The sequence below is a fragment of the Anser brachyrhynchus genome (assembly GCF_964034855.1).
Source record: "Anser brachyrhynchus genome assembly, chromosome: 5".
NCBI lineage: Eukaryota > Metazoa > Chordata > Aves > Anseriformes > Anatidae > Anser > Anser brachyrhynchus.
In genome coordinates, this window is record NC_137699.1 from 30,753,308 (window position 1) to 30,766,145 (window position 12,838).

General features: G+C 43.7%; 1 protein-coding gene across 7 annotated transcripts in view; it reads right to left on the minus strand.

Annotated features, from left to right (window-relative positions):
- DPF3 (double PHD fingers 3) overlaps positions 1-12,838 on the minus strand; it is a 170,847-nt gene that overhangs the window by 99,497 nt on the left and 58,512 nt on the right. For all 7 annotated transcript variants that reach the window (XR_013952333.1, XR_013952334.1, XR_013952335.1 and 4 more), the window contains one exon: positions 4,016-4,176. Coding sequence is in view for 4 of the 7 variants with exons in the window: in XM_080596064.1 (XP_080452190.1) it covers positions 4,016-4,176 (161 nt within the window). In the remaining 3 variants the exon portion in view is untranslated. Of the gene's footprint in view, positions 1-4,015; positions 4,177-12,838 lie in introns of those variants that run through there.

A 12,838-nucleotide genomic window follows, 5' to 3' on the forward strand; every position in this document is an offset into this window, starting at 1 on the left:
TGAACCAGATGAGAATAATAACAATAATAATAATAAAAAATATCCAGTTACTAGGCAAAAAAAAAAAAAAGACACAACAAAATTATTCACCTCAAGGGAATGGGCTAATCAAATTCTGTATGCTCTTGGTTTGAAATAGTTCTGCTTTTGGGAATGCCAGTGCAGACCCCAGCACTTTCCACCTGCTTCCCAGTCTTGGTGCATAAACAGAGGATCTACAACGTACTAGCTAGGTATGGCTGAGTGATGGAGTATTCACAGAGGTCCTGGCTGTTCCGGGGCACAAAGCACTACTGGTCTGGGGCTTTTCACACCCTTCTTTCATTGCTGCACAGCTTGCTGGGCATTATGCCCACCACAAGAAGGATATATTTTTGAAAGGGGCACGTGACTGGTTTATGAATAAAATACGAATAACCAGTACTTCTACAGTTCTTAACACACTTCTTCATGACACTTTGCAAACATTAACCACTGCAAACAATTGCTATTATAATGGGGTAGATTTTGCCTGGCTCTGATGTGAGTCATTAAAGAGGTGGAGCCAAGAAGCCTCACCCTTCAACAGTAGGTCCTGTGCAAGACCTTGCTCATAACATTCAAATGGGGGGTTGCTAGATGAAAGAAATAGGACAGAGGATCAGACTTCCATTGAACAGGTCTCCATAGAGGAGTCATTTGAATAAAATGGGCACCACAGCTTTGAACGTTTGTCCCAGCCAAAGAGAAGCAAAGATCCATTGTGGTTTTGGCGGAGTATCTGTTAATGTGTGTTCAATTATTGAGAATTCACATAAGAATTAGCAATTCTGGATTCTGCCAGGACAGTGAAAGCCAACCACAACTGCTGAGAGGCCAACAAGAAACAGAGCAGGTATCCTTGAAGAAACAGAGGTGGGAAAGCCCCTTCCCTAGAGGGAATATAGCCCATGCAGATGGCAGATAGGCTCGTAAGTTCCTCCAACACGCACCTCTACACCGCTTGAGGCAAGCTCTCTATTCCTATTCACGATACCCTTGCTCATTAATATGAAGCTACCCAGTGAACTTGAGAGAGATATTGAACCGCCACTTGATCCAAACCCATCAAATACTATCTTCAGTTCTCTATCTTGACCCCCATCTGTCACTGTGCTGGCTCACACAAATTGTGCATCTTTGATCGTTTACACAGAGGAGAAGCAATGAGAAAAGGGTCTGTTCTGAACGCTTTCAATCTAGCCCCCACACAGTTGGTGCATATGGAAATAACACATATACAGGTCTTACTGTCTTCAGCCCTGACTGAGCTGTCTCTCCCTCTGGTGCCTTATAGGGCAACCAGAGAAGGTTCCAACCATTTGCTTACAGAGGAAATAGCAGAACCTGCAGTGAGTTATGTTGTTTATCTCATTAGTGTAGGAGAGTCATAACTCAAAGCTCCTGTGAAAGGCTGGGGGAGGAGGGGAAAAGAGGGAGGGAGTTCTGTGCAGTATTGTGTGAAATTAACCCTGAACTGTTTATCAGGAGATGCAGTTTTCTGACTCCTTTAACAAAGAGGACAGTGAGAAACCAGGTTAACACACTGAGATCGTGACTCTCCTCTGTTTTCCAAACCCTCTGTAAGTGAAAAGAGGTCCTGGAGCTTTGCCATTTGTCTTTAAACATTTTTTCAGGTTAGAGATAGTAAATGGCAGTGAACACAGCACACAAGACAGATACCAACGTGGTTGGCAGAGAATTTTTGGAGATGTTCAGTATGGACATAAGCACATTGTGTACAGCCTGAAAACAGGCATGCTAAAACTACAGAGGGATGGTCTGACCCACCATAATGATACTACAAGAAATAGATGATGCAAAGAGACCCAAGGGAGCACTAAATGGGCTAATAAAAATCAAGAAAGAGCAGAGCAAATATGGGGGAGGAGGGCTGCTTCATTTCGCACTGATTATTCTAATTCAAAATAACAAAGGCGTCAGATTTGGAGGCTGAAGCAGATGCAGGAGGCCTGATTCACTTAAGACTTTCTATGGAGAATGTTCCACCATTAGTCCCCACTGCAGCCCTGCAGGAGGAATGCCACTGATTCTCTTTTGCAGGGGAAGCTGCAGAACAGGTCAGTATTAGCAGTGAGGAAAGAAAGATTTGCACAGTGAGTTTGCTGAAGGTAGTCCAGAGAACTAGTGACTGAGAAAAGCAAAGTGTTAAGACCTCTCAGTTCCTAGTGTGATGCTGTAACTCCTCTATGATGATTTCCTCTGCAAGTGCAGAGACACCAATGAGACCCATTCAAGACTATCTGTGCCCACCTTTGTAGCAGATGCTCTTGCCAAAACATTACTTGTGCATATAGTGGATGTATTCTTGCTTATGACTGAGTTCAAAAGGATAAAAATAGCAGTATCTCACTCATAACCAGATGCTACAAGAACAGAAATTACATAGGTAAACTGATTAGCAAAAAAAAAAAAAAAAAAAAAAAAAAGAAAGCTAGCTAGCTTTGCCAAAGCATAATCTCTTAGGAACGCAGAGTTTTTAAATGAAAAAAAAAAAAAAGAAGAAGAAGAAAAACAACAACAACAAAAAGCAACTGTGGTCATGAAGGAACCTTCAAAAGAAGGGTTAGCCCAGAACCTCATAAACCACATTTAGCAGTCCCAGATTACCCAAATAGTTGCGGCAGCTGAAACCTTCTTAGGGTATTTTTAATGCTGGTAAAACACCTGTTGTCTCCTGCACCAGAACTGGCTGCATTTTACTATCGAAAGAGTTTTCTGGCCGTATTGCAAGACAAGATACTACATCTATTTTGGACACTTTAGGATTAGGAGCAGTGCAAGGATCTGCCCCACAGTAAATCCTAGGAAAGGGAGAGGGAATGTTTCAGCTAAGCACTCTTCAGAGGCATCAATTGCTTTCTTAGTCTGCCCACAAGAGGGGAGGGAAATATCCTTTGTGTTCCTCCCACTACAGCTGTTGCAAACTGGCTGATGGAGGAGGTAACAGCAGCCTGCACCTTCCCACAGTTACCAGATCTGGATTTTTTGTTTGGTTGCTTTTTTTTTTTCCATTTTTTTCAGTATAGTTTACAGGAACCGCTACATATATATGCACATGTGTACACTGTGCTTCCAGTGTACATGCACACTAGCCCCTCCCTGCCTGGATTCTCTGGTATGCACTGGAAAACAAACAAACAAACAAACAACAGAAATCCATTTTGGTGTTGTCAGAAAATCTGTGCAAACTGTGGATCAGATACTGAGCCATACTCTAACAAAATTTCCACTGGGTTTTAGGAGGAGTTCTATCTAAGTAACATCTCCAGCCTTTAAACTGGTGATTGTCCTTCACCTTCCAAATAAGCACTTCAGACGGATTTACTCTAACAAAGGAAAGACTGACCAAAGTGTACAAAAATGATGGTGGTCTTTTCCCTTCAGCTTTGCTGAGCTCTGGAAGAGACCTTAGCCAAAGCTCTTTAAGGACATATATCAATTTATTTTTTGCAACTTAAGAAACTAAGGCTCCGGAGCTGGTATCCAAGTAACTTGTCCAAATCAAAACTAGAAGATATACGTACATCTCTCATCATCAGAACAACATTCATTCCTGTAACTGGACCCTCATGAATTTCAGCTCCAGTGTATATACTTCCCAATATAACCCCTGATTTTCAGCATTCACCTGAGTCTTCCACTTCTAGCTCTCCACCCTGAAGATAATTCCAGTCCTGCTTAGAGCAGGGCATTGTGCCTTCTGCTACGGAGTAGGATCAATAGCATTAAGAGAGCTACAATGATACAGTCTTAGAAACTACCATGTCAGGCACTTCTTTGGGTAGAGAGAGAATAATTAGGATCAGCTCTCTGCAGTTACCAAAGGAAATCCCCTGCAGGCACAGAGGTTTAGGCAGCTTCTCTTTCTGTGTGGCCTGTAGCAGGTTTGAGTTCCTATTAATTAAACCCCATGAGGGTTCAGTGGCCAGCCCTCCATACATGCACATGCATTCACAGACATAATGCTACCAACCTGGTCCTCTATGCCGCTTCTCCATCCAGATGTAGCAGTTGTTCTGAGCTACACCGGTCTGCGAATCCAGGAAAGGAAGGCGGACGCTCCGTTCAGCACACAGCCGAGAGTTGTAGCTGCGACAGTGCTCAATCGCTTCTTTGTAGAACTGGTCCCCAAGTCTGCCAAAAGAGATAGGGCGGAGATTAAAGAAGACTGCATCTTCCCTCAAACAAGACTAGGAAAAAAGGGGACATGAGGATGGTTTAAAAAAAAAATGAAGAACCAACCAGAAAAAACTTTCTCTGAACACATGAAATAAGCTGGCTGACACATGACACTGCTGAAGCGGATCATGCAGAAAGTGTCATCAAAGGATAAGACTCAGAAAGCAGACACAGATCTTTTCAGTAGGCATAGATACTGAATGAGCAAAGGGTGCAACCACACTGGCCATGACCCAGGGTCAGCCAACATGTACACCATGGTGACCTCATTCTATTGTTTCTCTTTCCCTGTAGTTTGTTCAGCCAAGTTAGCAAACCAGTCATTTCAATTCTACGCTATAGGAACTCCTGCAGGATATTTTGAGCAACCAGAAAGCCAGCCAAATTTAGAAGAACTTCACTCCAGCATTTCTGATGACAAAGAACCCACACGAGCAAAGGACACAATCTTCATATTGCATGCTTCTGAGGCACAAAAACACACACATTAACAGCTAGGGCCATGTCTGCAGTGGTCAGACCAGATGTTTTGTCTTTACCCTTCCAGAGTTTTCCACAGTCAGGCTTTAGGCACCAACAGCAGCTGGTAAGATCCAGCATGGCAAACTATTTGTTCTGGAGCACAGTGGGAAGAACGGTCCTAAAGACAATGCCACTTGTTTCATAAATATTTGTTCAAAAATTCTGTAGAATCTTCATACTCCCTTGAGAAAAGGTTTAAAAACTCTGCCTGCTGGAGATTACCAGAATCCTCCCTCCAAATTTTTCTAAACAGGGAAAAGCATCAAAGTAGAGCTACCCTGAAGACACAAAGCAGCTGTCATGCTGGAATACTGCAAAGTAGGTGGGCCATGCTGCTCAACCTCATTCTTGATCTATTGTCAAGGTGAAATTCAGTCGTGACATGAATTGCTAGGAAAGCTACCCATCAGGGGTAAGTTCATTAGAAAATAGGAGTAGAATGATATATAGCATAACTTGCTCTGACTCTGATATTCATTAGTGTGCAAAAAGAGTATAACATGCACAGCAAGGGAGCTGAAGGGATGCATGCACAGAGATAAAAGAGGCTCCCTTCCCTGTTCTGTTAGTTGTTTCCCTGCTACCCTCTTGCATAGACACAATTGGCATTTTAAAATTATACTCCTTTTGCACACCTCTGAATGTCAAATTGGTGCAAATTGCTGCTTTACTGTGTCTTTTTTCTGACTCACATCTTTTAAGTCACTCCTCAGTTTCACCTCATGACTTCCGTGGGAGCCATACTCTTTCCCCATGGGCTGCACTGGCCCAATATCCTCTTGTTGGCAGGGGCCAATAACAGAGGCTTACTGAGGAACACAACTACAGAGGCAGGCATCTCTAGTTCCTCCTTCTAACTTCTGATAATCAGAACTTAATTATCCTAAGTCTCAGGCTACCCAATGGTGGTTACATTGTGTTTTAAGAGATCTTGATGAATCTTTCTTCTGTGAATTTATCCAGCTGACTTCAACCCACCTTTATTTTTCACACCTAAAGAATTGTAAAGCAATGAGCTCCATGGCTAAAAAATAATTCAAGTAAATAAAAGCATTTCCTTATGCTTGTTTTAAGCCATATCTCAATTATTTACAATTTTAAGTGCTCCACTAAGCTTCCACCAGGTCATTTCTCTAATGAACAAAGGTGGTCCAGCGCACCCAGGCTCTGGATGCAGAATAAGCATCACGGGTGGATGCTGAGCCCACCAGCTTCCTGCTGTTCTCAGCCACTGACTTCAGCTGCTGCATTTCAGAGCGTCCCCAATGGGGAGAATTGGGCAGTCCTCAACAGGAAGGAGTTACACCCAAGAGCCAGTACATCCTTTGGCTTCACAGATTCTCTAAAGGTCACTCAGCTGTTTCGTGCAGCAGCAGGCGTCAGTGTGAATCTGGCATCTCACAGACCTGTCCCCCACCACTGACCACCAGGCCCTGGGCAGCAGCTGGTGCAGGGGGGCTCTTTGCGGGGCAGCTGGAGGAGGGAGCGCTCTGGCTGTACAAGAGAGCAGAGGGCAGAGCTGCAGGCAGGGACATTGCAGAGGGGTGTCTCTGGACACAGAGCCCCCCACAATGACCTCAAACCACTTTTTCCATCAAAGGCAGGGGGGAAGGGAAGGGGAACAGAGGAGAAAGGAAAAGATAAGCCGCACTACTATACAAAGAATGTGGCTAGGAAAAAATGAAAGCTTATTAAAAGCTGTAATTAAAGTTGTACACTTGTGTAATCAAAGTCAGTAACAAGGAGACTCCAGCTGATCAAAGATTAACAGCTCTTTCCACAAACACTTGAGCTTCCGCAGAGCTAAGTCAGATTCCCCCTACATTAATCCAGGGATGCTCAATAACTCCAAGGAGTTTATTGACAAAAACAATACATCTCAGCAACCCGGATATAACATCTGGCTGGAGATGGCCACAGCTTCCGTCTTCTTCTAAGACTAAAAATAAGTACAAATCTTTGCGTGTTAAATATTTGGCTTTAACATTATCAAGTAGGATGACTCCATCAAGTGGCATGTACAGTTAAAATTCAGATTTTTCTAAGTGGGAGAAAAGGGTTTTGGGGATCCCAATGTGTTTAACAACCACAGAACCTGCCAAGTTAATGGTCAAATTCGTTCTTCACTCAATTTTGTACTCTGTTTTGTTATATTTATTTTAAAGACTATAAACATGCACCTTTTGCCTTAAAGAAATACTATAATTTAGGAGAAGCATTTAGTCACCGCCATACTTTAGGAAAGCTTGCTTCGGATCCACTACAGCAAGCACAATCAAAAACCCACCCCTAAGTATTCACTGGGAAGGCCAGTATTGAAGTACTGGGTCCTTAAGGGCTTGCCCTTACTTTAATTTTGAATGGATTTTTTTTAAGTAACAAATAATCAAATATTGGAAGATAAAGAAACTATATTTCCTTATGATAGTCATATCCCAGTGGAAAACAGCTACTTCCCTGCGACTACTTTTGGAAGCTTTGTTGTTTTGTTTTATCATTAGTCTTCACTGGAGTGAATCTCCATCATTCAAAATTTCAGTTAATATTTTAAGGGACGTTAGATACTTTTTTTTTCTTTGTTTTCAGTGTGGTGCTACATATCCAAACACAGCATATTTTATCTTATGCAGGAAAAGCAGAAGGTATTAAAAGAATCCAGGCAAAAAAGGAAAGCATGGTACTAATGCACTGGTCACTGTAAAGTCACAGAGGTGGGATAAGACCCAGCCCTCTCCCAGGGGATTTACAATGGAAGTGGAGAACACACGAGGCAGGAATAAGACTGGAGAGGACAGGAGTTCAAAAGAAACTCAAACAGATCAGCTGAGTTTGACTGAATGAAGCACACGAAGGGAAAAAAAAATAAACAGACTACGTTGATAGTAAAAAGTGTATCACATGTCAGAAAGATTAATTATCTGGTGCTATATGCTTCATAGTTTTCCCAAGCTGTGTTGCCATGGAAGACTTACACTTCACCTCCTGAAAAAATATCTGTAAAAACTATGGGGAATTTCTGCATTATTTCTATGAAAAGTATGTATGACTCAGTGCTGTGCAGCAACCGACTGCAAGGGTCGATTCTTCCCTTTGGACATGGGAGCGAAAGGTCACACTGACTTGTCTGGATTTATATTAACGATACAAAATCACCAGCATATGCATAGATTTCAACAATACTGGGGGAAAATCAAGGGGCTGACATTAATAACTGCCGGTCAAGGGAGGCAAACCATACCGAAAACAGCCCGAGTGGAAATACAGAATAAAGTTATCAGCACAGTGCAGAAAGAGTGCAGGCCGCCAGTGCAGGTCCTCAGGTGATATCCTGGATGCTTGGGACCGGCGGGACAGGTGACACTGCTGGGAGACGTGCAGGCTCCGCATCTATATTCCAGCCTGAGGACACTAAAATAACCCAGTTCTGCCTGACTAATAAAAGCTCTCTGGCTTGGAAAAGAACAGCCTACACTATTAAAATCTCCTGCAAGACTGCACATAAGCAGCCCCTTTTCAAGAGGGGTATAGCTCCAGAAGGAGCTAGGGGCTGTTTTGGTGGAGAAGGGTGGGACTGAAACTGAACCGCAGGCTTGGAGCAGCTGAAGTGCAGCAGGAGTGGGGCGAGCACGCTGAAGGATGCCTGAAGCACCAGCACTCCTCTGGGTCCTGGGACAGTGACGTGAGGCTGGTAGAGTCCTATGCAACTTTGTAGGTAGTCACTGGCGAAAAAGCGTATACTGGGCTGGAAAAGCAGACTGTGTGAATTTCATTAGGTCACTGTCCTGTTATATGTTAAGAAACTGAGGTTTTCTGACAAAGAATCAGGTCAGCTTACAACAAAGTCAGTGAACAACCCTTCACTTTCTCTCAACATTTGTCTGCCTGCTCTGCCTAGACTGTAGTATTTCCAAGCAGACTCTGACTTACTGCTTTTGTGTACCATACCTAGTGCCATCCCACTGCCTAGGCATGCCTTAAACCAAAGCCAACAAGAATTGGCCTGGTTTATGAGCAGCTTACGAGTCAGCAGCAAGGACCTAGAGCTTCGCTTCACTTTGAGCTGATTGTTTCTCTGGGAGTTCCTTCTGCCTACGAGGTAGCCTCATGGACCCTGAAAGCAGCGGAGCGGCTCTCCACCACCTCTTTCCAACCCCGTCTGCAAAGTCCAGGCTATTTGAGTGCACTACACCTTTTAAAAAAGCTACAAAATGGGCAGAACCTAGTGCACCCTTCCTCTGCTGCCTGTCACTTTTCAGATTAGGATCCAGAGAAGAACACTCAGTTAAGACATATAACCAGTCAAGCTCAACCATGGTTACAGGCCCACACCACCCCTGGAAAATTCATACAACGAAGGACCAGTCCTCCTTAAGTGCAGCTCTTACATTTTCAGCCAATACTATGAGTGTGAATCTGGATTGTCTCCGGTTCCAGAGGCCAGGACCCTTTCATTTTCCTCCCAAACCCGGCTCATTACATGACTAGGCAAGTAAAAAGCTGATAGCACAGAAAGAAATGATTAATCATGTAACGGAAAGCAGCAGACTTCCTTTGGAAGTCTACAGTGGTCCCCAGCTGATCAAAAACGTGGAACTTGTTCTCCCCAAGACTAGCAAGTTTTCATTTACTATACTTTTAGCCTCTAGTCTTACATTTCAGATCATTTGATACTGGGAGAAACACTGAGGAAAACTGAAAGACATTTTAAATCAGAAATTGTTCTTCAGCAACACAACCATCCAGTTTCAAACTGAGCAAGATCTGGGAAGCGTGGTAGGAAAAAGCAATGTGACGCTGCTTCAGAAGACATTCTGGCCTCTCCTGCTGGAGATATTCATGAATAAGCCTGGAAATAAAACACACGTGGAGTCTTGGGCCTTCTCACAATGATGGACAGAGACTAAGTCATGCAGATGCTACCTGAGCTATCAGCTGCCGGTGACACTGCAGATGATGAGGTACTGCTGACCAACTGCATGTCTTGGCAAGAGCTGAGAGAACTGCACCAAGCGGGCTATACTCGATCCCTCCAGCAGATCCCACAAGGCTCCTGACAGGCAACTGCTCCTCCTCTCCCTGAGCCTTGACATGAAGAATGCCACAGGGCTCAATTCTTCCAACACTCCTACTTAATATCTATGCAAAACCTCCAGGGAATATGATGAAGTGGTACGGGCAGCAATGCCAGACAGTATGTTGACAACACACAGATTTGTGTGCCTTTTTCCCCTCACACAGACAGCACTCTCCCAAACCTCTCAGTGTTGAAAGCAAGGGTGGCATAGCTGGCAGAGGCAGAAGTCAGAAGAGATAGCAAGGAGGCTGGCTGGAAGTGGGAAACGTTACAAACTGTGAGCTAATATCATTTATGATTCAAAGACAGACCAACGTGGACAATCTAATAGAGGCAATCATCACAAGGGCCTTCCTCTCTCTCTGTCTCTCCAGTCAGCATAATTCTGCTTTCAAGTGGTAGCCTGGCCATGCTCATGTGTGTTTTTCACAACTGGGCTGTGCTACTATGACTCTACCTTAGACTAGATAAGCAACAGAGACGGAGCTAGTTGCAAAAATGTGGTATCGACCCTATCACAAAGCAAGCCAAAGAGATCAGTACTCCCCAGCCTGCGCTCATCCCTTTTCCTCATGCACTCTAACATCACTGTTTTTTTGCAAAGGGTGCAGTGAGCTAAATTCAAGCCACTTGACAAGCTGCTTCTCCTGGAGCTGAAACAGCAAATGCAACTGGAACCCTGTGCGTAACAGAGCCCAGCATCCACCAGACTCCAGCAGCACCTTTGGACAGCAGACCCACAGCTCTGGAACATCTTCCCAGAAGAGATAAAGAATTCTGCTCTGCTCATCCTCACATTACATTGCAAGATGGTCACACAACATCCATCAACAGACTGAAGCAAAAGAAAATATGACTCTGGATTTTCTAGCCCATAGGGAGCACCTAAATGCTACAATCATATACCCTTTGTGATTGCAGAGAGGTAAGGTAACGAGATGCAAAAGCAATACAGAATGGCTTTACTGACCTTAGGTGAAGCAGAACAGAGTGTTCCAAACCCTACCACAAACTCTGAGGGCAAGCCAGAGAGTGCAGGAACGTGCAGATTCAGTTCTCTCACAACGGTCAGTTGAATCTGTCCCTGCACAACATCTTCTAATGATGTAAGGGGTGTGAACATGAGCAAAGGAAAAACAGGATTTCCAGATGGGCTACAGAGTGACTCAATTTTTTTGGGCCTTCATTTTTTAACATTAACTCAGCAGCTTTGTGAAGACCTACATACACATACCCCTGCCTCTCCTAAACTCTCCAAGGCTCTCAGAGTTGCTCATACATCCATTTTGTTTCTATACGTACCAAATCATTTCATCTGATGCACAAAATGAGGCCTGAACAACTTTCCGAAGCATGGGAGTTGGAGAAAAAAAATTGCTAGCAGAATCGTTTCAGCAGTAGATAAAATACACAAATCGGATCACAAAACAGTTTACAGATGCAAGCAGAGCCAGTGTTGCTGAAGTAGCAATGATCTGAGGGTAAATGCACAGAAAGGCTTGTAAGGATAGGTAATGCCTTTCATTGGAAGAACTGACACCGTCAGGTCAAAACAGACGAGCTTTCAAGCATTTTTTCAAAAGTACTGTGCCAGGTGCATAGACTGTATGTGGCACAAGCGATTAGGAACCACCAGAGAGCTGATGACAAGTTCCTGAGTCAGCACTGGCACAGCCCAGACATTACAGCAGTCAAGGAGATGCCCTGAGCTATGAGTCTAGGTTTAATCATAGATCAGCGAAAGACTAACATGAGATCTTCCAGCATTCTCCTCTGCGCACCCAGCACCAGCCTGTCCCCTGTATGTAGAAGGCAAAGGAATCCCCTTTTGCCAGGTATTTATCAGCAGACTTCCCCTTGTTGGGGGTGGAAATCCCTAGTGGTGATTTGTGGCCAGAATCTACTGACTTCTCAATGCTTGAATCATGGTGTGATGCTGAATCATAACAGAGAGCCTGGCCTCACTGAGTGAGCTAAATTCACTACTCTGAAAACAGGTTTAGACTGTAATTTAATCCAGTGTGAACCTACAGGCATCTCATGAAAAAAATCTGACTGAATAAAAATGACAGAAAGTAGGCAGAGCTTACAAATTGGGCAAAATTGATCTGATTAGCCCCATCCTCACAAGTATTGTGGAAGTACAAGAGCTCTGCCAGCATTTCCATTTAAATAAAAGAAACATCAGCAGAACTACCACTGCCAAGAAGAGTGTGGTACATCAGGGTGCTTCAATAACAGCAGCCTGCAGGGCAAACCTGGCTTTCAGGGTCAGGAGCTGCTGCCATCTTTGTGCAGGAAGAAGGACCAGAGCTGGAGGTGTTCCTTTTCCTGCAGCTGCACATGGCCCTCCACACAAGGCCCACAGCAATATTCCTGCTCTCAGAGGGAAAAAGGTGGGATCTCTACACCCAACACTTAACGTGCAGAGTTATTGGCTAGATACAACAGGAATCTGTGCATGGTACAAGATGAAATGCGTGAACTTATCTCAGAAGATGAATTTCTTGGCCCTGTTCATATATATGGGGCTGTGAACAATCATATTATGGTGCTGGTAGTAATTTGTCGACTTTTCCTCTTACTTTTCCTCCATTTCCAAGGAGACATAACAGCAGTAGTTTCTGTGTCACACACCTGACCATCCAAGATGTTTCCAGAGTCAGACGTTGCATGCAATCTCTATTAGACTCAGCACAGTGACCAATTAGGTTAATCTCAGAGGCAGACTCCTTGGGGATATCACAGAGCATCTATTCTTTCTCAGGCCAGGGTTTCTGTTTTAAAGAGATGCAGCATCATCCAATTAAATGAACAACAGGTGCGAAAGGTAATAACCTAGACCTCTTTTTGTATCTGAAGACAGCAGTCGTAATTCAGCTTGGTCCTAACCTCCCCCAAAAGGTCAAAAATTCTCTCCAATTACTAAAAGAAAGAACTAATGAAAATTTCAGCAGTAATACTAGATTAGACATGACAACATCCAAGAGATTTTTTTATATTTTTTAAAGAAGTATCTCA